Genomic DNA, 25,521 nt, shown 5'->3' on the forward strand with positions numbered 1-25,521 from the left:
AAAACTGTTTCAAAGCAACGAACATTTGATTTCCTGGGTCTAATCTAAACTAGTTTCAGATGCGTATCGAATTTCTCCCCATTGCATTCTTTACTGACCCCTGGCTCCCTTAGGTCAGTCTACCCTGCACTTCCTACTTGCCCCGTGCCAAGGCAGGTGCCCGGGTGCCCACTGGACCAGTTCACTTAGACCGTGTCCGGGTCGACCTCTGAACTTAGACCTTGGACGTTGCTTCCACTCACACCTTGCACTTCCGGATTGACCCGTGCTGTTCCGGTTGTCAAAGTTCCCCTCCTTGCCGTTGAACTGATTTAAATGTTAAATGTCCCTTGAAGTTTTCGAACGGCTCGTATTGATGTATCAAGGGCAGGTATATCCGAAACATTTAACTACTGTACAAATGAAAACATAATGCCTTGCCTATTGATTGAATAAAATAGCAAGGAAAATGTATAACTGGTCGAAAATCCAAGTCAAGATTTCAGTTTAGTTTCAGAGTTGGTACTTAAAAGAGTATGTACTTTATTTCAGAATAGCCCATTACAACGTCGATTTTTAGTAAAATTATTGAATGGAGTAGGTTTCTCAATTAAATGTGCCAATCATCAATTAATTGAAATGGGGATGCGCTACCCAGCCTAATGTAAATTACTACTGACCACTAAAATCAAATGGTGTAAGAATTTCATAAAAATTAATTTTAGAATTGGAGTAGCTAACTAATATTAATTTTATTGACATAAGTAATCCTTCTATGTATCATTTAACTGTTATTTAAACTATGCATATACATAATTCAAACTTTCACATATTGTGACTAAAAAGCTTTGAACTTTCTAACACATTGTGATATAAATTCACTAAGAATGTAATAAAATATAAACTTGCTTAGATTTCTAACACCTTTCAAGGACGAAGTTTTATCGCACATCTTACTTAAAAACTAAAGATATGAAAACAGCACAAGTAAAAAACCTGTTAAATATTTAATCTCATTACTTTGGTTATAAAACCAAACCGTTAATACTGGAAAAATAAAAAAAAACATTTATTTAGCTAAATAAATATAATAAAATATGGTATTGATTTAAAGTTATTATGTTCTACCATTCAACACATTCTTGTACACATACCCATTACATCATACAGCATACATTAATTTAAATACAGCATGTAAAAGAGAGACAGCAAAATATATAAAAATAATTATTTTCACACATCTTTTTTATTTAATAAAAACGATAAGATATATAATTATGCAAAATGTTCAATTTCTTTAATTTTCAAATATAAAACTCTACATTTGGTCAGCTTAATCACCCATTTAAACAACGTATACAAATGTATTTCTATTTCATTACAGAAATTTACTATATTCAAAGACAATTTTGGAATATGTCCAGTCCAGCGTAGAGATTTCATTGATCCTATTTTATGATTTCATTTCCGTAATGTAATTCAACCCCTTAAATCCGCTAGGAGGCTTGACCCCGGTAATCGTCCAAGATACTAATGCGGTGGTAAAATAATATCGCTCTACTTCATATTAAAAGCATTGCATAATGAACACCGCATACTGTACGTTCCTCATTTCTTAGTGAGCGCGAGGCCGGCGCAGGATATGTTTTGCGCCTGCGCGTTGGTCACTGTACACTGCGGTGGAGGGGGGCGACTGCGCCGGACACTTGTGCGCACGCGCCGTACTGGCTGGCAGGCTGGGTTACGCGCAGGCGCCAAATCTGGCAACTCCAGCGACGTGATGGACAATAGAGGCGTCTTGGACTTTGGACTCGTCTTAGCTTCGTCTTCTGACCGCTCGTCTTCAGCAGAATCGTCTGGAAAAATCGTAATTTCTGTTAAAATAATTTTTGACCAGGAGGGAGAGTGGAATCTCTGGTTGAGCAGTAATTGCGCCAAGCCCTCAAAGAGTCCCAAAAATGCTCCTTGGCTGCGCCAAAACCAAGCCAGGTAGGGGTGAGTTGCAGGCAGAATGGATGTCCTTGTTTTGTGTCATCCTAACCTAACCTAACCTACTACACAGTAAAAGAGGTCTGCTACTTGGCGCAGTTAATGAACGCATCGGGTGGCTCCCTGGATTTGGTGCAATTCACGAATACTCGACTACCTGACTCAGGTCAGTTGGCGCAATTAATACCTGCCCGAATCTCTCTCCGCTTCCGCGGATCTAAAGATTTGTGTTTTACCTCTATAGTGTTTTAAAATATAGACTATCTATGGTGCGGTATTTATGCCATTTTTACCATAACAATTATTTTACAAAATAAATCATGATACAAACAGATTGAATTGCAAGGTGGATAGGCTTCAAAGGATGTGTATTGGTGTAGGCCTTAACACTTCTTGTAATAATGCCATGAACAGGAAGCTTTACGAAATTAATTTAATATGAATAAGTAAATAAAACTAAACAGGATATACAGAAATAGGTGTTGGTACTAAGAGCCTGGCAATGTTTCAGTAGGTTCTTATTGATTCTTATTGTTAACATAAACCAAGATCATCTTGAGTCAAAGTGCACGTGTTTTCTAGGCGCATTCGGCAGGTATTGAACATGAACGCAGGTATTCGAACTTGTATATTCGAAGTGCCCAAGTGCCACAACCTACATGAACCCCCCTCAATGCTTACCAGAGTGTAGCGAAGACGATCGCACCCTGGGCGACATAAGGATGGCCATCAGAGGTTGGACCTGGGCACCTAGGGCACGGCCTAGGGTCACGGACAGAGGCAGTCTGGAAAATGGAAAATGTAATGATTACAAACACAATACAAACTTAACCTACGTCCAGTAGTTGGTCTACAGTTGCATTTATGTTTAAAACTAAACCGTAGAAGTTCAGTATATTCTTATTTTCCAGTTGACTGTGGCAACTCTGTAAATAGTAAATCTTAAATCTTAAATAGTAATTGAAAGCTATATTTTTGCTGCCCCCACTGAGGAGGATTTAGTGGGTTTAAATAATTTTTTAAGAATAAATGCGTCTTGATTTTGTTTGTAATGTATGTGTACTTGTGTGAGTTTGACAAAATGTATAGGCGATTCAAATTATTTGTCACCTGAATTTGAAGAGTTTATCTTCAAGCTGTTAGGTTACCAATCATTTTAGTGATCCAATTGTAAATTTCTTGAACATTATTCGTTTTAAATTTGTATCATGCGAGTTCTAATAATACCTGTTTAGTAACTGCCCAGACTAGCAGACTACACCAATATCTACTAGGCGATATCTTACTAATATTATAAATGTGAAAGTTTGTGTGTTTGTTTGTTTGTTTGTTTGTTTGTTTGTTTGAAGTTCAATCACGCATTAACCACTGGACGGATTGGGCTGAAATTTGGCATGATGATAGATATTCCCGATTAACATATAGTCATATTCTTATCTTAAAAGTCCTTTCGGGCTCCGCCCCAGTGGCTCTGTAGTTCCCCATGTTAACCTTATGAGTATCCATATTAAAAGGGAATTAAAGTATTTAGTCAGCGGTTTCAACCAAAAAAGTTGGCTCTATGATATGCAAAAGTATATTTAGTTATAAGATTTACCAACAGGGTGCAGCACTATTATTGTTTTGCATTTATATAAACAGCTAATTTGAACTAACCAGCCACAAAAAATTGTGATAGGCAATGAGAACTGTTAAAGTAGGATTGTTTAAATTTGTGTTTATGTTTTTAATTGCATGAATAATTTGCGATATTTTGCAATTTTTTAATAATTTATTTTTCTCCATTGTTTAGGGGAGAGGTAGAACATTATAGCTATGGTAGATGTGTAATACTAAGTATACCGTAAATTTAAAGAAGCTAATTTTATCTAACTGTGTCCTACCCCATTGCAAAAGCTAAGTTAGAGTATAACTTCAATTAGCATTTTACACTTATACGCCAACCCCGTACGACGGACGGGTACTCTGCTAGTACAATATTGTATGTTGTATGTTGTATGTTGTATGTTGTTGTATGTTATATGTTGAAATTTCTTAATATATGTTTTTTGTATTAATTGTCGCGAGTTACAACGTTTTGGATACAAAGTAATAGCATTGAGGAAGTAATATAAAATAATATTAGTATATATGATAATTTTAGTTCATCCAACGCAAATTAAACTTTTGCTGTGAAGAAGGTTAAATTTACATGCCAATGTCATGGAAAGATATTTTACAGTTTTTAACTACTCAAAAATTTCAATTTCTGATTTTCGTCAGTTCGTCGTTTTGACTCATCGTCGGTGTGGAACACCCCACTGATTTCGAAGGTGCTTCAAAATCTAATAAGCAAGCAATTTATGCAAGGGCAGAACGCAATTGCTGTGAAATTCTGCCAGCGCCGGACAAGGGTCAACTCTCTATCTCAACACTCTGCAGCGAGGCGGTCTGCGTCTTAAATATAGCAGGAGCAAGAAAATATTTTATTAATGAGTACCGTATTTTATGTTTTTTACCAAGGTTAAATTTATGTGTTAAATTAACATGATCATCGACAAGCGAGCTGAATTTAATTTAAGAAAAATTACAAAATGGATTTTTTATTTATTATCTAATTTGATCCTAATTTCGTAAAATATCACATGTAGTCCTACATTGTGTAAATAGAAAGCACCTTAGAAGAAAAGGATTTTAGGACACAAAGTTCATAGTTAGTGCAATCGTAGCCAAGATTGGCATATTTGATAACCATTATTTCGATTTTGAAAATGTAATCTCCTCAAGATTAGTTATTTAAATTTTACACTTAGCTAAATAATTATTTTTATCATTGATATCAATGTATATATTTTTGACAAGAGTACTTAACATATTATCGAACGAATACATTTCAAAAATGTAATTTTTTTAAATCATCCTCCATAAAACAAAAACTATCTACTTTTAACAAAAGTGGCCAAAATGTCCTTCATAGTTTTTTATTATAAATTTATTCTTCAATAATATAACTGGTTAAATATTTTTTTATTGACAAAAGTAAAAAAAAAAACTCAAAACATAAAAAAATATAGTGGAGAAATATTAAAATGAAAAGATAATTGACATAATGAAAGTATTAAAATATCGTGAATTCTTCTAACACATGGTTTTAAATTTTTTTATTGACGAAAGTAAAAAAACTCAAAACATAAAAAATATATTGGAGAAATATTAAAATGAAAAGATGATTAACATAATGAAAGTATTAAAATATCGTGAATTCTTCTAACACATGATTTTATAGTTTTTTATTGACAAAAGTAAAAAAAAACTCTAAACATAAAAAATATAGTGGAGAAATATTAAAATGAAAAGATAATTAACATAATGAAAGTATTAAAATATCGTGAATTCTTCTAGCACATGGTTTTATAGTTTTACATACCATTAATCCTTTATATGAATAATTCATTATCTCTCAAGAGATAATTTTTGAAAGCAAGGGATATTTTATCTTTGCTTCTTTTTTACTTCCAGCAAAGTACAAAGTACAAAGAGTTTGCCCTTATATTCATATCTCTCCTAAAGAAACCTTTTAACTCAACTATACTCTTTTTAATTGATAATGTTATAAAACATTATTGTTATTAAATTTTCTTACTGTCTAGGTATGATGAAAAATGTGTATTTTCTTTTAGAATAAGTCAGTTTAGCATTTTTACACGGATTTAATTATTGGTGTTTTGCAAAAAATTTAATTTTAAATTAATTAGTTATTTTACAGAAAATATTTTGTAATAGCTCATATCGACTCATTGACAAAATTGCATGCACAACGCACTTGAGAATCATTCAATGTGATAAGAAAATGTTTAATTTCAAAGCGAGTGGCATTTGCTATTCTGCACTCCGGATCCCTGTCTGAGGAATAGTTCCTTCTCAAACAGCTGATCCCCATTCATTCATATTTTTCTTATTCGAGTATTTTAATTCAGAGTTCCGAAAATTAACCTAGACAAATCGAACTTTCGAAAAGTGAAAAGTGCATCTAAGTTGATCCAGTATATTTCACTACTAGTAGTATTGAATGATACTTTTTTATTACGATGATGAAAAAATCTACTTCATCAAACTTAAAAAAAAAATAAAAAAACGTCAGTTGTAACTTTTTTGATGTCAGGCAAAGTAATGTTTATGTCAGGAAAAGTCAGCTGATTACATTTTGTTTTTTATGTATGGAAATTGACGATTTTCGTGGATCTCAGCTGAACTGAGATCAACTTCGTCTTCCTAATATTGGAAACTTCCTAAATCGTGTAAACTTTCTTTTCTACGTCAGACTTGTATGAAATGGGCTGTTTTCGAATACAGAGTGATTGATGAAAAACTACTTTCTAGCATAATTAAAAATTGTATTAGTGTTTTTTTTTTCTTTTCTTTTTTTGTGGCTGACAAGAGAATAATGATCCCTTTGGCATACAAACTAACCATAGAGGTGTAAGATATAATTCCAGGTTGGATAATATAATTATTTATATTCTGTCTATATTTTCCATTCAAATTTATTTAATATATTGTAACACTATGTAAATAAACGAGATATTCTTCAAGTGTTAAACGTTCCATGGATTTAATTTAACCTAGGTGTTCTCTTGGCTAGTTAATATGGTGGTATTGTTGTAATTGGCACGTAAAATTATCTAAATAAACTCATTGATATGATCAATTGAACGAATTTATATATTTTAAACGCATTCCCTTATTACCTCCGTATATTACCAATCAAATGTACACCACCTTTGACATGACGTCATAAAACTAACGTGTGGAAATGTTAAATTAATGTCCTCAAAGATAGCTTTGCTAACAGTTAATTTGGTAAGGTGGGTAATAAGTATAATATAAACCTCTCTCCGAAATGGTAAACCCTAGATCTTTGGGTAAATTATTTTTGGTAAGGCTAATCCGAGCTACTTAGCACTTGTGACTAGGTAATTTTGGGGTCAATGGGTTTTTTAGAAAGACCAAAATTAATTAGGTTCGCTTAAAATAAGTTTTACTGAAATTTATGCTTTTTTTCTGCACTTTCCATGTTTTTTCTATCAACGTTGCCCAATGCGCCCTGTAGTATATAAAGTTTCTCTAGCCACTTTTCTACCACATTCTGCGCTCCGGTTCCCTACATGAGTAGATACGCCGTTCTTTCGCCTTAATTTCAAGCTCAAGGTGTCAAAGCGTTTCAATTACGTTGCGGGTTTACATGAGGGTACTTAAAATATTGTCATCAAACTACAAGAACTCTGGAAAAAAGTCAAGCATTGTCAAAACATGCCTAAATTAATTACAAAAATTATTTATTTAGACCTGACCAATAAAACTGTGATTTTTTTAGATTCTAACAACGAACGGACTATATTAAGGCATTTATCGTGAGTTTGGCCCAGATTTTCTAACTATATAGAAAGTAGAAATAGTAAAGATGACATTTAGGATTTTTGTAACATTTCAGTACTCTACCGTATGTAATACGTTATTTTTTCCCGGGCCTCACAAAATTTTAATTGCTGATGAAATCTGCAACATCACTCTCTCTGTTTAAACGTCTACCGCACGCTGCGCTCCGGATATCTTCCTATGGACTTAGCCCGTTCTTCCACTGGATTTCAACCATCCCTCATAACGTCGGTTTCATAAAGAAAGGAGTTTTAGAGTAATTTGTTGAGAAGCTGGACATTGAAAAACTTGTAAATATCATACATATATGGAGGGTAAGTCTTAGAATGCACGCTGTGCAGAAATTTGTTCATTCAGTATTATTAAAATTAATTTATAAGATATAAGAAAGAACGGCCTGAACCCAATTCATGTTGGCCTACGATTTTAAAAGTGCAACATACTTGTAAATAAATCTGCTTCTTTCACAAAATCTAGTATAGATATGGAACACTAGATTATTATTAAAACTATTATCTAATTTCGAGCTCCCCACTGTTTAAGTTACATTTGATTAAGCTGATATCCCTATGATAACTTAGTCTTGTTATCAAATATACTGTCCAAAAGCTACATGTCCCATATTAATGATAAAAAAAATTAGATAAGAAATTTGCTTTTATCTGCTGGTTTTCTTATTCTTTGACTCAAGTAAAAGATTTGAGTTATTAAGATATTTTTATTATGACATTGGACTGTTTAAGATACTGTATTTGATTATTATTAATCTCATAACCATTATCGGATGATGTTTTTAATTTTGTTAACTTTCTATTCTACGTCAGACTTGAAACTTAAAAGATACTTAGTAACAAAGAATGGAAGTTTTTCTACCAAACTCTGCGATCCTGATACCTAACTGTGGAGATACGCCGTTCTTCCACTCAACCAAGATTTCAAACGCGTTTTCCCACTAATTCCAACCGCAATTTTATCCATCCCACCTTTCTGAAAGTTTTTAAGGGTGTTTGGTCAAAAATTTAATCTCGGATTTTTTGTTATTGTTCAATTACCTATACTAAAAACTAGAGATACAAATATATAAGAAATATTTTTTATGTTTAATATTAAGGGAGAGGAGCTTTAAAGTAGTAAATTTGTCATATTTTGGTACCAATTCACAGGGGGAATGGGTAATGCGATTATCACCAAAATTGGCATTCAGGTGTGAAAAAATAAGGTAATGATTACTAGCAATTTAAAATTTAAATGTTTTTAACTTTTTAATTTCTTTTGGGTTTTATCAAATTTAAAAACATTTAAAAATTTTTTTTATAATTTTAAAAATAGCTGTTTGTCTTTGGGTAATATTCATCTATGTGTTGGAATTAAAAAAAATTCGAAATGTTAACTCGTTTAGGCTATGAATTCGTACCTTTGGTGCCTTGCGCTGGCAGCGCACTACTCGTCACAACACTCACGCCAGGGCTATAAAGTACAACATTATATAATTATTAACATCATGTAACATTAACAGAATATATTTATCGTTGTATCACAGACTATGTAAACTAGTAATGTAAACATGTAAACCAATGTAATGTATTACAGTATTATATTGTCTGTGGTTGTATCTTATAACCCTGGCGTGAGTGTACAAACTCTCAACGAGTAGTGCGCTAACAGCGCAAGGCAACAAAGGTACGAATTCAAAGCCTAAACGAGTTAACATTCCGCATTTTTTTAAATTCCAACATATAGATGAATTTTACCCAAAGACAAACAGCTAAAAAATTATTATTTTTTAAAAATATTTTTTAATTTATAAAACTAAATCAAAAATGTTTGATAGTAAAAAAAATTTAATATCAGTAGCTAGTGATTATTATCTTATTTTTTCACACCTGATTGCCAATTTTGGTGAAAATCGCATTAACCATTCCCCCTGTGAATTCGTACCAAAATATGACAATCTACTACTTTCAAGCTCCATACCTCCTTAATATTAAACATAAAAAATATTTCTTATTTGCATCTCTAAATTTTAGTATAATTGAACAATAACAAAAAATCGGAAATCAAATTTTCGACCAAGAGTGGTAGCATCGTACAAAGAGATAGCTTACAGATTTTGTCAACTGGCCCTAAAAATAGCTTGTTTTAGTTTTTTATCCAGATTTTGTAGACCTAATTAAAAATAAATATAAATTTGAGGATTTAATATACAAAATAACGCTTTCAACCCAAACAGGCCACATCGAAAGGTTTAGCTCTTTAAAACTCTTTAAAATAGTGTAGGTAAGCTAATATGTCACTATTGTAATATTATTGTTTACAAACAAACGTTTTAGATTTGTCGTAGTACTAAACACAATTTAATGTGTTGTTTCATTCCCATTTATTTTTAGAATGCACACGTTTATTCCTCATTATTTCACCAATGTTAAACAAATTTCTCAAAATAAAACCACATCTATTCCCTAGTCCGTGGGTATACTATAAAGCTTTGTACTAGTGTTGTGTATTTTGTATTTTGTACTATACTGTATTTGTATCTATCTATCTATATATTAATAGGCAAGCATGTTTCTTTAAAACCTTTTTTCTCAGCTTGTGTGCATCGTGGGGTAAATCTGCGCATACCGTTAGAAAGCAATTTTCCTGTAGGTGTGCAGAATCCCTTTATAAATTTAAATAGGCTCAAAGATAAGCACAAAAAATGAGATTGAAAATTTGAAAAAATTAACATGGATTTTATGCGTTGCCATGCTGGTGACGAAATAACAACGAAATATAAACAGAAAATCAAAACAAATGGAAGAAACTCCAATCACATGTTTTATTTACAGTGTGGGGTGAAAATAGAGAAGTGAGTACATTACATATTTTTGGTCGAGTTTCGACCACTGGACGACCTCTCGTACTTATTTAATACGCAAGCAGAATTTTTGTGACAATTACTCCTCCGAAACTACTAAACCGATTGACATATTTTTGGTCTCATTGGAAAGAGCGTAACGTGAAGTTGTGCAGGAAACTTTATTTTTAGGGAAATAATTAGAGAGTGAGACCCTTTAAAGTTTCGTATTTCTCCATAAGATTAATATGGGAAACAAAAATTGATATGAAACTCCAGTTGTTGTCAGAAATTAAAAGTGAGAAGAAGAACATATGTTGTAAACAGTCAATAAGTTTGCTAATTTAACAGTTTGCTACAAAAATTTACCGACTTGTTTGAAATGAAATGTTTACTATTTGAATTTGGGTTGGCGTAAATATTACAATGGAAAAAAGTGAGAGAGTCGGGATAAATTAATTGATATACTAAAAAGAAAACTGAATTAACACTGTGCTGCATTTCTTAGCAATCATTGAACGAGCCGATTTGCAAAACTATGGAAACATAGGAAAGTCCTAGAACACCACCAAGGAGAAGAAATAGAAATAATGTTTTTTTTTTTTATTTATAACCGTTATTGTGGACAACCTAATGCGGCTATGAGTAAGGCTATTTGTATAAAAACTTAAAATCTTTGAGTCGAATCTTTTAAAGTCATCAGAAATTATGACTGTTATTCGTTTTAAAATAACGCCTGAAATACTTAGAAATTGCTCGAATTCGAGCAACAGGGACACTAGTTATTTTATAAACAACAAATAAAGCCGGTGCTGCATTTATTTTACAAGAGTGCACTGCACTCAAAAGAAACCAAAACAAACACCAAATTGTACAATAAAATGAGCAGTCTTGGAGAATCCAAAGTCAACTAAATTTGTTGAGACTGTATCGTCTACCCGCTACCGTATTCTGCGCTCCTGATCACTACATTTGGACTTGTGTCGTTCTTGCACTGAATTCCCAACCAAAAACGGCCAGAGGTATTGTATGTATTGTTTACCACCCACACGTCAGGTTAAACATTCTGAAATCACTTTTAAACTATTGCATCATATCAATACTACAACTTAGACGAAACCCGTTTTTGGGGCTGAGACCTCTTTTTAATTATTAATTGGGAATCTATACACTAGAACAGGTAAAATAATACAATGTTTGTACATGTATTTATTATTGATGAAATTTGTGCCCTTATTTTCAATAGGGATTTTTTCCAACAAAAGGTAATAATGTTTTATATTATTTATGCAGCTAGGTAAAGAGGTCTGCTAAAAATTTACTTAAAACGTTTCAGTTTATGGGAAATTAAAATAAACATTTTTTTCTTCACTACAGTACCCTATGTTGTACGATTTAATTCGCTGTTAACTTTTTAAGAATAGTAAAGTTTCTCAACTAAATGAACGCTTAAGAAAGCATATAAATTAAAAGTTTAATCATATAAGTACGGTATTTTTAACTATTGCATCAGCGGCAGCGCCTCATATAATTTGTACGGAGCTAGCATAGCTTTAAAAATGATTTTTTATTCAATCTAAGAGGTCCAATTAAATTAAGTTTCTGAAACCAGTAGTGGATGTGTAGACTAAAAATTTTTTTACACGACAGATTTAAATGACAACTTTTTTTTCTTCAACGTCCCATACGCTGAGAACCAAGGGTACATTAGCTTTTATTTCAGTAAAAATCTTGAAAGGTTCCATTTCACTTTTTTTATCCTTTTTTGAAAGTCGTGTTTAAAAAAGTCTTAATGTAATCCTATCTGAAAAAGTAATGGAAATGATAGAGAAATCATCATGACCAACTACACCAATTGATCATCCATATTTTCGTAAGACCGTAGCAGTACTGTAGATGCCGTCCTATTTTAAATGGTGATATAATTATTTCAGTAAAACTTAAAGCTGTAATTATATTGTAACAGCTAGTAAAAAATCCTATTCTGTGACTATTGTAAAATATGTTGATACAAGAAATATTAATTAGTAGGCCTAAACCTGAGAAATATTATATTATTTTTGTATTTATTTATTTCTAGTCATGTCAGACGTGGTCACACTTTGTATTGTTGTAGTAACTTTTTAAGATAACAATTAATTTAACTTATAAACACGAGCAGCAAAGAATTTAAGTTTTCTACCACACTCTGCGATCCGGATATGCAACTGTGCACATACGCCCTTCTTGCACTGAACGAGATTTCAAACACGTTTTCTTTCCCACATTACCATCTTTCATGGTTTTTTCTGTCACCGAATACATCACAGAATTATTGTTTTTAAAGAGGACACTTTGAACGAAGAAATTTGATATTCTACGGTTTCAATCAGCCATCAAAATAAATTGTTAAATGGATATTTTTTTAAATTCTGTAGGCCTAGTGTAAAAAAAGAATAAAACAGATTGCTCTTGACCCAAAACAGGTCACTTTGAAAGGTTTAGCTTTAATAGCTTACTTAGCCTTTATATAATGGTAGGGCCTACTGCTTTTTTAATAATCTATCGTAAATATTATTTTAATATAAGCAAACCATTTTAGATTTTTCAGGGTGGATCATCTGAAATGTTACGGGTTCGTTTCAGTTTTCAATCAGGTATTTTCAGCACGTTTTCTTGTTTATTCCTCATCGTTTCTCCAACGTAGAAACTAGGGTAGCCAAATAATACTGTATAATAAACAAATGCTTTGTACTGTATTTGTAACCAAAGAATAGACAAATTCTGTAAGTACCATGTAAAATGTATTGAAATTGAAAATTAGAGAAAAACACTCAACATGAGAGCACTCAAAAGTAACCGTACATAAATTACAAAAAGAAAAAAAACCCGATTTTACTGTACTAAAAATGTTTATAAAATGTAGCTGCAAAGATTATAAAATGTACAGTAGTATCAACGGTAGTATCCAAAGTCAACGTTGTATACCTGTAGTAGTGGTAGAAGATTGGTGGGACTTGTCACCTACCGCTCTCTGCGCTCCTGATCACTACATTGGACTAACACCGTTCTTGCACTGAATTCCCAACAGAAGATGAGGTACACATTGTTCACAACCCACGACTCGGTTTGAAAATTCTAAAATCACTTTTAAACTATTCTATGACATCAATATTACAATTTCGTTAAATGACTTTTTTGGCGCTGAGGCTTCTTTTTACCAATTGGGTATCAGGTAAATATAGTTTAAGTTTGATGTACAGTATATATGATGCAAATATCATGTAACACATTTGAGACACGTCACTCGTCTCTGCAACGCCGTGAGTTGAATACATGTTTAGCTATGTAAAGTGTAGTTATTATATAGAATTTAAAAAGTATTGGCCAATAGAGGCATTCTACTTGAACTAGTAAATTATATATCTCACAGTGTTACACTAGGGCCAAACTAAACCTGGATTTGATGTATAAGTAAAGGTATAGTTGTAATTCTTGATTAAAACATAAGCCAGAACCAAGAAGGGAATTTTTAAAATAATAAATAATGGGTTTACAGCATATAAGAATCAAAAATGCCAAAAACAATAAATTGTTTAATAAGTATTCAAAACATACATCATCCCAACTACTTATAACTCTAACCACTTTATTCGAAGGTTCACTTTACTTGCTATGGAGCGTAGTGTATTTGATTATCCGATTCCGAATAATACAATAAATACAATGAAAAATGCAGGATTCAGGGAAAATTAAGGTTATTCTTTAAGGGAAGTTCGCTAACATTCAAAACGAGAGCATTTGATTGTAGCCGGACAGAAATTACACAAAAATCAACCACCAAATTGTACTCATCGATGTAGTAGAGTTATTATACATCGATGATTGTACCAAGATAACATAAAACAGATAAGATAAAACACCATACAGGATCCAAAAGTCAACGGTATAGTATGAAGATTGTTGTGACTCTATGGACTACCGCCAACACCTGCGCTCCTGATCTTTACATTGGACTTAGGTCGTTCTTCCACTGAATTCCCAACCACCAACGTGAAGATCTGGTACTCTTCAGGTTTAACATTCTAAAATAATTGAATTTACCTATTTCGCCTGAAGGTCTTGTAGTTGAACTTATACTCATAAGGATAATAGACCTTCAGGCGAAATAGGTAAATTAAATTATTGTATAATACAGGTCTTTTTGCTGGGTTCAAACAACATTCTAAAATAACTTTTATGAATAAGTAGCAAAAGGTTTGCAAATTTTCGGATTATGCAAATTAGAAATTTCAAAAGCAACCCACAAGAAGAACCACAAAATAATTGTTGTACACATTTGATCTAGATGTCAAGGTTAAATGAAATATGTTTCCCTTCGTAGAAATATCAATGTTTTTTAAATACTCATAAAAATAAAAATTATTACAAAAAGAAAAACATATTTTTTTTATAACTATTAACTATAACATTGTTTTTGTCATATAAGAAATAAATTGAATGCATCAACAGTAAATACATATGATACAGAATAATAGAAAATTAAAAGATATTTCTGAAATATATAATTAGTTATATGCAGATGAAATATAAAGTTTCTGAGTAATTGACGCCAGAATTTAAAATGTTGAATGTTGAACAAAAACATATTTTTTATGAAATTTTTATAACCACATAAAATTTTTACAACCAACCTCAGATTCGGAGATCAATTAAATTGTGAGAATTTATTGTAGTTTCAGAATATGTATAATATACAGGGTGTTGAAAATGTCTGGAACCAGCATTATATCTGGTGAGTGGTTAAAGAAAAACAACTGATATTTTGTGTACGGATATACTATAGTTTTACCTATCTTTTGGTGCCTTATGAAATTTTTTACCACTTATAGGAAACGTCCTGTGGAGGATGCAGTAAAAAGTTTTAATGGAAGTAAATGATAAAGGCAATTTTTTTTCTGAGTAAGGAGCCACAAGTTTCATCTCAAAAGGACCACCCTAGCAAAAATGGCGACTGTTTGAAATTTAAGAACCCACTTAAAGGGAACGTCCTGTGGAGGATGCAGTAAAAAGTTTTAATGGAAGCCTATGGTAAATGATACATAATTTTAAAGGCCATTTTTTTTTTTTTAGTAAGGAGCCACAAGTTTCGTCTTAAAAGGACCACCCTAGCGAAAATGGCGACTGTTTGAAGTTTTTGAAAATAGAAAGCTTAATTGGTATTTCTGTTAAAAATAAGTTTAGTAAAACAACCCAAACAATTTAGTTAAATGTTTTTTTTTTCAGTAAGTGTTTAGTAAATGTACAGCAAGACAATTATGTTTTATAACTGTATTATTTGTTTAAAAATACTTTTTACATTAACACTTTTTACTGCATCCTCCACAGGACGTTCCATAAGAGTATTGGAACAAATTCTAGGGTGGTCCTTTTGAGATGAAACTTGTGGCTCCTTACTCAGAAAAAAATGGCCTTTAAAATGATGTATCATTGTATATGTGACAACTGTACAAAATTGTCGATCGCCAATAAACAGCTGTTTTGGTGGTCACGTGATGAAAACTTTCCGCCACCAAAATATATTTTTAACTCTCTACTTTTACAAACTATGTTTCTCGCTACATAATACTCGCTCAATAATTTTTTATATATGAAAATGAATCCTCAGAATCTCATTTTTCTAAAGGTATAAGATTCGTTGCAGTTTAAAATGTTTTCATATTTTAATATTATTAAGTTCCGGACCATGTCGTTATGGTCCATAAATGGAATATGCCACTGGGAACTTAATATTTTGTGATCCAAAAACGCCCAACGCCATATATAGGGTTAAACTATTGTATTACATCAATCCTACGATTTTGTTATATGACTTTTTTTGGCGCTACGAATTGGCAATCTTTTGTTTCATTGTTGTCGCTATGTGCATCAGCAAACCAAAGACGCAGAAGCTCATTTTCTAGGTGCTTGCTGGTTTTGGTTTTTTACCCAGTTATTATCCGACAAACCTTTATTTTAGACACTTCTACCGCTGTATACTGAAGATTGTTAGGACTCTATGGCCTACCGCACTCTGTGCTCCTGATCACTACATTGGACTTAGCCGTGCCACCGGTCCCGCACCGCAACCAAACGCCAACGTGAAGTTCTGGTTTTTTCACCGTGAACCTGTCTGTAAATAATGATAACTGAAAAAGAGTTCCCCAGTATACAGGTTGCTATGTTTGAACATTGTTTAAGTTGCAGCTGACTTTTAACTTGTTTTTGTTTCTAGTATTTCTTACGATTTATTATTTACTAGCTGTACCCGCGGGCTTTGCCCCGCTTAACTTCATAAGTATTCGCATGGCTCAATCACGTCCTGGTTGAAGTTCGTTCGCTACGCTCACTCACCTTCTGGTTGGAAATCGTCCGCTGCGCTCACTTGTTTTCAGGTTAGCTCGTTCGCTACGCTTACTCACCTCCAGGTTGATGTTCGTTCGCTACGCTCACTCACCTTTTGGTTGCAAATTAGCTGTTGTCATAAATTTAAAAAAGTCATCCCTTTTATTGTTTATAATACAGTACTTTGATAAAGGTTTTATGTTTTAATATTTAACATTGGAGAATTTAAACGTTGTTAAGTGCACAGGTGTGCTGCGATTGGGGTTTAATACATTTGGACTATAGTTTTCTGTGCTGCAATCTGTAGAAACACTGAGGCACTATTTCAAATCATGACTAATGCTAATACAGAATGTTGTGATTATTCAAACCTACAAAACAGTTGGTGAAAGAAAACATCTGCTTTTAAATTATATTTATTTGTAAACATTGTAGATCAAAAAGTCTGACATTGGCCCACGTAAAACTCTCTGGGGCAGAGCCCTTTTGATGGATCTGCACCAAACTTCACTCGAACCATCCTTGAAAGATGCTTAATAATGCCTGAAAGTTTCATTACAATCTGTCGAGCGGTTTCGGAGTCCATAACGTATATACACATATATATACATACATACATAGTTCCTCTTTTATAGATATAGATTATCTTGTCGAATTTATTAAACCTGGCCTAAAGAAAGTGAACCTTGGAGTCCAATACATTTAGATTATGCTGGACCATTTTACGGACAAATGTTTCTCTTAGTGATTGATGCTTTCTTGAAATGGCCAGAAATAGTACCTAAGCCCTCCATTGGAACAGAAAAGACAGTAGAAGCGCTCAAATATTTATTGTGTAAATATAGGATACCTATAACAATCATCTCAGACAACGGAACCGGAACTTCATTTACTTCGCAAGGTTTTCAAGATTTCTACCTGTGTAATAATATCAAACATAACTCCAGTAGCTCACCCAAGTTCAAATGGACAAGTGGAGAAAAATGTAGACACCTTCAAAAGAGCTCTTAAACAAACTTACAATAAAGAGCCTAGCTTATTTACAGACTATTTCAGGACATTTTTATTTCGCTATCAAGCTACACCTCACACTGCAACTAGACAAACACCTATATTTTTGTTCTTGGGACGTAATCTGCGAATTAAATTAGGTTTTATCAAACCTTCACAAGAGATAAACTCATGAGACAAACCTTCTGTGCTGAGATATACTAAAACCAGAGGCTTTTCTATTGGGAGTGAAGTGTACATTCGTACTTTTGTTGAAGAGAAAGTAAAATGGAAAAATGGTAAATAGGAACCATACTTAGGCAGTTAGGTAGGAACACATGGTTGATTGATTCTGGTGGACACACTTAAAGGCATACAAGTCAAATTCGGAATTTTTTTTCAATGCAATGAATCGGAAGAGGAAGACGACCCCTGCATTAACAAATCACCACAGCTACTGTCTTCGTCAGATTTCCAAGTACGAAATCCAGAAGTACAAGTTCTAAGTTCAGAAAACCACGGATCACAAGCTGTAATTCCTAACCCTAGAACATTCCCTGCAGTAGCTTCACAATATCCGCCTGTAACTCCTCAGCTGCGAGTATCAACAAGGAAGGACCTTCAGGCCACAGAGGAGGTCAATTGAATAAGCCTAAACTTGGTGGAAAGATTCGATATGTTTGAACATTGTTTACGTTGCAGCTGACTATTAACTTGTTATTGTTATTGTTGTTGTTACTAGTTTTTACCTATGAATAAGTTCAGTTCTATTTGATTAAACTGATTTACCTAACAATTTATGTATTTACTTCACGGAGGACAAATCAACAGATGTTCTCAATGATTGGCTAAATAGTGAATAGGAATTTATACGTTAGTTTATTGAGGACAAATCGACAGATGTTCTCAATGATTGGCTAAATAGTGAATAGGAATTTATACGTTAGTTTATTGAGGACAAATCGACAGATGTTCTCAATGATTGGCTAAATAGTGAATAGGAATTTATACGTTAGTTTATTGAGGACAAATCGACAGATGTTCTCAATGATTGGCTAAATAGTGAATAGGAATTTATACGTTAGTTTATTGAGGACAAATCGTCAGATGTTCTCAATGATTGGCTGAATAGTGAATAGGAATTTATACGTTAGTTTATTGAGGACAAATCGACAGATGTTCTCAATGATTGGCTAAATAGTGAATAGGAATTTATACGTTAGTTTATTGAGGACAAATCGACAGATGTTCTCAATGATTGGCTAAATAGTGAATAGGAATTTATACGTTAGTTTATTGAGGACAAATCGACAGATGTTCTCAATGATTGGCTAAATAGTGAATAGGAATTTATACGTTAGTTTATTGAGGACAAATCGACAGATGTTCTCAATGATTGGCTAAATAGTGAATAGGAATTTATACGTTAGTTTATTGAGGACAAATCGTCAGATGTTCTCAATGATTGGCTGAATAGTGAATAGGAATTTATACGTTAGTTTATTGAGGACAAATCGACAGATGTTCTCAATGATTGGCTAAATAGTGAATAGGAATTTATACGTTAGTTTATTAATGCCACGAGACTTTCTTAGCGTCGTAACTTTTACTCAATGCAGCATCATACTCAATACTTCCAGGTCCAGGGTCTACCATGAATCCCACTTGAATAGCTTACCTATTTCCCTAAATGGGAAACTCACTAACATTCAAAACGAGAGCACTGAATCGTAACCGGTCATAAATTTATGAAAAAATATCAAGCACTAAATTGTACTAATGATCTTAAAACGTACAGGATCCAAAGTCAACGCTATAGACTGAAGCAATGAATACACATACTAAATACAGTATAGTTCAGTGTATTCATTGACTGAAGATGGTTTAGGACTCTATGGCCTACCACACCCTGTGCTCCTGATCACTACATTGGACATACGCCGTGCCACCGGATCTGCAACCAAACGCCAACGTTTCTGGTACTTACTTACTTACTACACCCCCAGTTTTTTTTATTTTTAATATTCTTAATTATTTGTAGCTATTTTATGAGATCAATACTACAATTTTGTTAAATGGATTTTTTTTTTGCGCTGAGGCCTCCTTTTTAGCGAATTATCCATAATAAGGAATAAGCTATTACCAGTACTACTCATGGTGAGACCTGGACCCGGGACCGATTTACTTTTTTCCTTTTGAGGTCCCTAGAGGCCAAAAACACAATCTGTTGAATTCAAATTCATATATATTCACATAGGCCTATATATACCTACATATACAGTATATGTGCGAGTGTGTGTGTGTGTGTGTGTGTGTATCCGTTAGCACGATAACTCAAGCAAAAATGATCCCATTTTAAAAAATTTGGTATAAACGTGTTATACCTACCTTTATTCGAACGAGTTCGCTAACCAGCATGATCGGACCACGGGAACGGGGGTTTGTGAGGGGTTTTATGGGAGGATTTTCCCATTTTTGACCCTAAATATCTATATATATAATACGTGAAGCCGTTTTTTGTTAACGCAACTCCTCCCTTATTTGTGGACCAATTTCAACTTTTGAGGTGTCAAAAGATTCGTCTCAATATGTAGTTTTGCAATAAGATTATAGAATTTAAAAATTCCTGCTATATTATAATATTTATATTTATATTTATATTTATAATATAATATTATATATTATAATATAAAAATAATACAATTTTTAAATATCTTTCTCAATCATTCTGTTGAGCTTAAAAAAGAAATAATTTAGTATATTGAAGCATTGTTATATGCCTAATGGTTACGGAGAAAATTTAAAAAGTGCAAATTTTAAATTTCCATGTTATTCTTATGGAGAAAATGAAAACTGTTGTAGTTTACTTGTATATGGATGTATGTTGATAAAATTTGGTAAATTTATTTATTACACACTATTCAGAAAATTCAAAAAAGTGTAAATTTAAATTTCCCATGTTATTCTTATGGAGAAAATAAAAACCTGTTGTAGTTTACTTGTTTATGGATATATGTTTTGATCAAATTTGGCAAATTTATTTATTTATTATATAGGCCTACTATTGACGTTTGGTCAAAATACACTTTTTACCTTCCCCGTAGTAGCAAACATTAGCACTCGTTAAATCTAATGCTATTTAAATTGGGAATAAATATGTCTTATTTATGGAAATATTAAAAATGTAATCAGACAAGTGTAAATTCGCTACTGCGGCGGGGATTTTTTTTTAGGGAGAGAAGGGAAAATGCTTTTACGCACACAGGTAGCCAGCCAAAAAACCCCCTCTACTCTGTTGGACACGGACCTGGAATAGTTTTTCACATTACTTCAAGTCAGGCCAACATGTGACCTAAGCCCTCAGGGCTCGCACCGTTTCTGGCATTTCAAAGATTCTTTATGACCTACACCGCATCCCGGTCAAGATAGAGCTTCTTGGCGTGGAGAATACCCTGGATGTAATTTGACACACAGGTCCAATTGTCCTCACCCTCCGTCATCATCGGTATGACCGTGTCCACTGACAGCAGTTCTACTAACTGTTGAGGAAATGGATGTTGTAAATGGATTTGATTTGATTTGATTTGAGCCTCAACGCTGGGCGCTGGCAGTGGGAAAAATAAAATAAAACGCTGGCGGCGGGGAAATAGCTACAAAGGAAAATATTACTTTCATAATAGCCAGGTTTTAAAAAGGGCACTGTGTTCCTGTCTGAAAATAATGATAACTGAATTCCTCAAATATACAGGGTGAGAAATATCGTGATGATTAGGTGTACAATTCCCTGTACTTAATGTAAAATAATTTATAGAACTGTCCTTAAAGTACCAAAGATTCTAAAAGCTGTAAGAGATGCAGGACGGCGCACCTAGAGGCCGCAGAAACGTGCAGCCTCTAGGTGCACTGCGTTATATGGGGAGCTTTCGCATATTGGGAAGCATATTTTTGTACAAGTGATTTTATTGAAAAGGTGGTTTATTAGTTTATTGATGAGACTTTCTTCTCATCGAAACTTTAAATCAATGCAGCAATTTTTTTACAAATGCATACGCTGATTTGAATATATTCGTAACTCAACATCACTGTAACTTGATCAAACTTAAGTATCAAGTAAGTATTAACTTAAATACTTAAGCTCCTGGGCACACTTCTTGTTGTGACAAAGGTTCTTTGGTTAAAGTTTAGGGAAAAACAAATCATAATTCACATCTGATGGAATTGGAAAGGAACATTAGATTATTATTATGTAGGATTATATGCTTTTTTCAATTTTCTATCATGATAGTCAAAATAAATATATTAGCATATACAGTATATATATTTATACGAATGAATATATATGAAATAAATATATTAGCAACAAAGAAGAGACGTTTTCTACCAAACTCTGCGATCCTGATACCTAACCGTGGAGATACGCCGTTCTTCCACTCAACCAAGATTTCAAACGCGTTTTCCCAATTCAGTCAGCGATTTCTATACATCCCACATTAGTAGCTCTTTCGAGTTTTAAGATTAGTTTCGTTGAATTTAGAGATATAATTCAAATTATGCCTAGTTGCCCAAAAAATTGAGTTTCCCAAGTACAAATCATGTTTCGTAATGTTGACCCAAAAAATAATTATTTCATTGCCTCCTGACGATGGATGGCTTCGTGTAGGAGTTGAACCGAAACTATAGTTACACATCTGCAATTGAATGGATTGTCCAATAGCAGGTATTTACACCTTTATTATATTGTATACGTTACTACTATACGAAACTGTACTTGTTATTGTCAGTGTCGCCCCCAGAGGTCTTCTGGCCCTTCTTCTTCCTAGTTCTGCGTGGTCGGAGCCGTAGTGGTGAGTGTGTGAGGCGTGGGGGCCGCGGGGCCCGAGGTAGCTCTGTGGGGCCCCTGACATCTTGGGGCCTCGTAGTGAGACTCAGCCTCACCACGCGCACCTCCGGGGGCCCCAGTAGTGTAGACAGGTCGATCATGGGCAGACCACAGGGCGGGCCCTTCTTGCAACTATACAACACACCACGTTATCAGTGTTGAAACGTAGTTTTAAATTATTTTATTAGTTTACGTTGTTCCATAAATATAGCATGGTAATTACCACTGTTTTACTCTTTATATAAGTTTGTATATCATCTAACAATAATTTGTAACATTAGGGATATTCGATAAGAAAATTAAAGTTAGTTTGTGGAATAATTGCTTGGAAATATTGTTACATGTATCTAATGGAAGAGGGCCAGATGTTTAATTAATGTTTGTTTCTTTTGTGAATCATATGATAGGGTGGTTTCATTTGAAACTAAATGTACAAAAGTTGATTCGTTGATTAACACTATAGATGTCACAAAAAGTGTGTAAATCTCAGTAAAGGCACTCCGTACATATACTTGCTAACTAAATCCAACTGGAAAACAAAATTGAAAACATTTAGTTTGAAACATAAAAACGCACAGGTAAAACAAACTATTTGAACTGATGATAGAAAAATTACCATATATAAGGTCTTTTATTTCAGAGACAATATTAGAAATGTATAGCGACGTTGTACTGACAGAGTGCGCATAAAACATCGAGTCTCGCTGTGAGCTGTGAGTTAAAGCTTGGTGTGGTTCACACGATAACTGGTATTTATAAACCAGCAAACCAGCGGTTAAGTAAGCAAAGGCATGCAAACTCGGCGAGGTGAGATTCGCGAACGTCTTTGCACGGACATCGGCACTTAGCAGAGCAGTGAGTAGTGAGATGGTAGTGAGTAGATCACCTTGGAAACAACATATGAGTATGGTTGGGATGGTTTCGGGAATTGATTGTCTTAGATACCAATTGGGAATTCACACCAGAGGAAGAAATTGAGAACTGAGTTTCATCGAAAAGTTGGAAATGACAGTGAGTATGCAATTTGGAACCGTCAGTCACAGAAGTGGTTGATGACCAAATCTGGAAAAAACTCGTATCCCCGGATCAATTCGGGTCTTGGGACCACCCGGATGATATTGGGTGAGCCTCGTTCATGGCTAGGGATAGGTACAGTGTCAGTGTCATGATAGCTGATCTCCGAGGAGATTATGTAGATCCGTTGAGTGGAGAGCTGAGGTGCAACGGGAATGAAAAACATTCCGAGAAAGATCAGTAGTGATTTTGAATACTTGATTTTAACGATCGGACACAAAGTCAAGACACGTTACACAAACCATAGGAAAGCCATAAGTTTCTGAGAAAGCTAGCAGTATGGTCCCAGATGAAAACGGAAACCGCCAGTCTTGAGAACGAAGAGCCGATGACCAAATCAACAACTGTTCCAGGATGAAATATGAAACTGACCGTCCCGGGTGACTCCGGAGGCTGACAATCTCGAAAACTGATAACCTAGAATTGAGAACTTATTGTTCCGGATCAAATCAGAAACTAACGGTAGCGAAAGTTACCGAAAAGATTGAGAACCTTGAGGTACCTGAGACTGCAAGATCGGAAAGGGTCTGCTCGCCACTGGTCCACGCAGGTCATGTGCAGTAGTAGGTCCCGCCACTTGCCAGCCCAATGCTCCGATTCCTGCGTATAAAAAAACAAGAAATAAATATCTAAGACATCTAAGGATTGATATATTTATTTTCTCGAGCTCAACAATATTGTGTAATATATCCAGACATACCAATACGTGTAAACGTAATATCATAGACAAAAATAATTAAATAAAGACTGTCAGCCGTGCTGCGGTTACCATAGTTTCTGGCGAACACCGCTGGGAGTGCCGTTTAGTTACGCAGCGCGTACGCCGTAACTACATGGCGCTCAAAGCGGTGTGTAGCCAGAACCTGTGGTAACCGCAGCACGGCTGAGGGTCTGTATTTAATTCTTTTAGTCCATGGCAATATGTACTACCGTTTAAAAAAAATACTTATCTTTATGGTTTATCATTTATAAATACTTAACGTAAGAAATACTGTACTTCATTTCCTTTGCCTCTTGAAAGCAGGCTGCCTTTCTTGAGTACGTGTACTGGATATCCAAGTAAGAGAAATGTATTTCTGATATACATTCCCAATATGTTGTAGAAACAAGCATCTTTACCGCTAATAGACACATTTATGCCTATAAAATACTTAAATGAACTTTTAACTGGTTCTAACAATAAAAAACGGAGTAATAAATTGGAATATATCTTTTTTTCTTTTCACGTGTGTCTTCCATTCAACAACAAAACGACCAGAATCTTAAACAATAAAAAAAACCGAAAAATAGGCTATTGTTTAATCTTTAATTCTCGACGTTGTTAAACTTTGTTGTCAAGATTGTTGTTTACAATTTACCTCTTGGTGGGATTTTTGTAAAAACGTATAACGATGAATAATCAAACAAAGTTTGAAAATCAATTCAAATCACAAATGAATTAGTAAGCCCAAAAACGAGAGTACAAAAGTACAGACATTTTCTACTCGCCTGTTTTTAAAGTTTGTGCTGTTTTTATCATTAAGTTTGATCACATTTAATTTTAATTGTGATTGATGAGATGAAAATACAAATTCAGTTTTTTTAGTCTTATCTTATAATTTTTGTAAATAAATATTTTTGAGTACCAAAAATCCTAGACGGCAGTAGGCACACAGGCGCTCTTTCTGTTCTGGTTCTGCTTCGCTCCTTGCGCTGAAACATGTAGAGGAAATATACTTACTATGAGGCTAAACACATAATAACTGGTAATGTACAAATACCAACTGAAATGGGGAAACTACACTACCTAGGTAAGTATTTTAACCAACTATGAGTGAAGGATGAGTGTAAAATGGAGTGTGATGATATGTGTAGCTTTGTAACTGATTACGATCAGCTGTTTCATTATCCAGTGGTCAAGAACAGCTGGGTCCAGTTTCAAACCATAAAAAAGTACTGACTTATTTCAGGATATTACCGGCAACCTTTTCATTACTAGTTGAGCGAGCGCTGATTA

General features: G+C 33.8%; 1 protein-coding gene across 1 annotated transcript; it reads right to left on the reverse strand.

Annotated features, from left to right (window-relative positions):
- Positions 1 to 1,328: 1,328 nt before the first annotated feature.
- On the reverse strand, positions 1,329 to 24,120 carry LOC128993619 (uncharacterized). Its single transcript, XM_054417622.1, has 4 exons — positions 24,028 to 24,120; positions 22,341 to 22,583; positions 2,650 to 2,753; positions 1,329 to 1,835 (listed from the first exon to the last, which is right to left on the reverse strand). Exons 1-4 carry the CDS (start codon positions 24,078 to 24,080, stop codon positions 1,588 to 1,590), a joined length of 648 nt encoding a protein of 215 aa, XP_054273597.1. The 5' UTR covers positions 24,081 to 24,120; the 3' UTR covers positions 1,329 to 1,587.
- Between the last annotated feature and the right edge of the window lie 1,401 nt (positions 24,121 to 25,521).

This window comes from Macrosteles quadrilineatus, unplaced genomic scaffold, assembly GCF_028750875.1.
Source record: "Macrosteles quadrilineatus isolate MER2022 unplaced genomic scaffold, UCM_ALF_1.0 Scaffold_4__1_contigs__length_99947679, whole genome shotgun sequence".
Taxonomy (NCBI): Eukaryota; Metazoa; Arthropoda; class Insecta; order Hemiptera; family Cicadellidae; genus Macrosteles; species Macrosteles quadrilineatus.

What these genes read in the sequence shown, in the direction of transcription:
- LOC128993619 (XM_054417622.1), bottom strand. Translation starts at nt 24,080, where the DNA reads ATGACCTGCGTGGACCAGTGGCGAGCAGACCCTTTCCGATCTTGCAGT. An exon ending in GGCGACACTGACAATAACAA is followed by an intron (nt 2,754 to 22,340) that starts GTACAGTTTCGT and finishes TCCATTTTCCAG; the next exon opens with ACTGCCTCTGTCCGTGACCC. An exon ending in ATCGTCTTCGCTACACTCTG is followed by an intron (nt 1,836 to 2,649) that starts GTAAGCATTGAG and finishes CGATTTTTCCAG; the next exon opens with ACGATTCTGCTGAAGACGAG.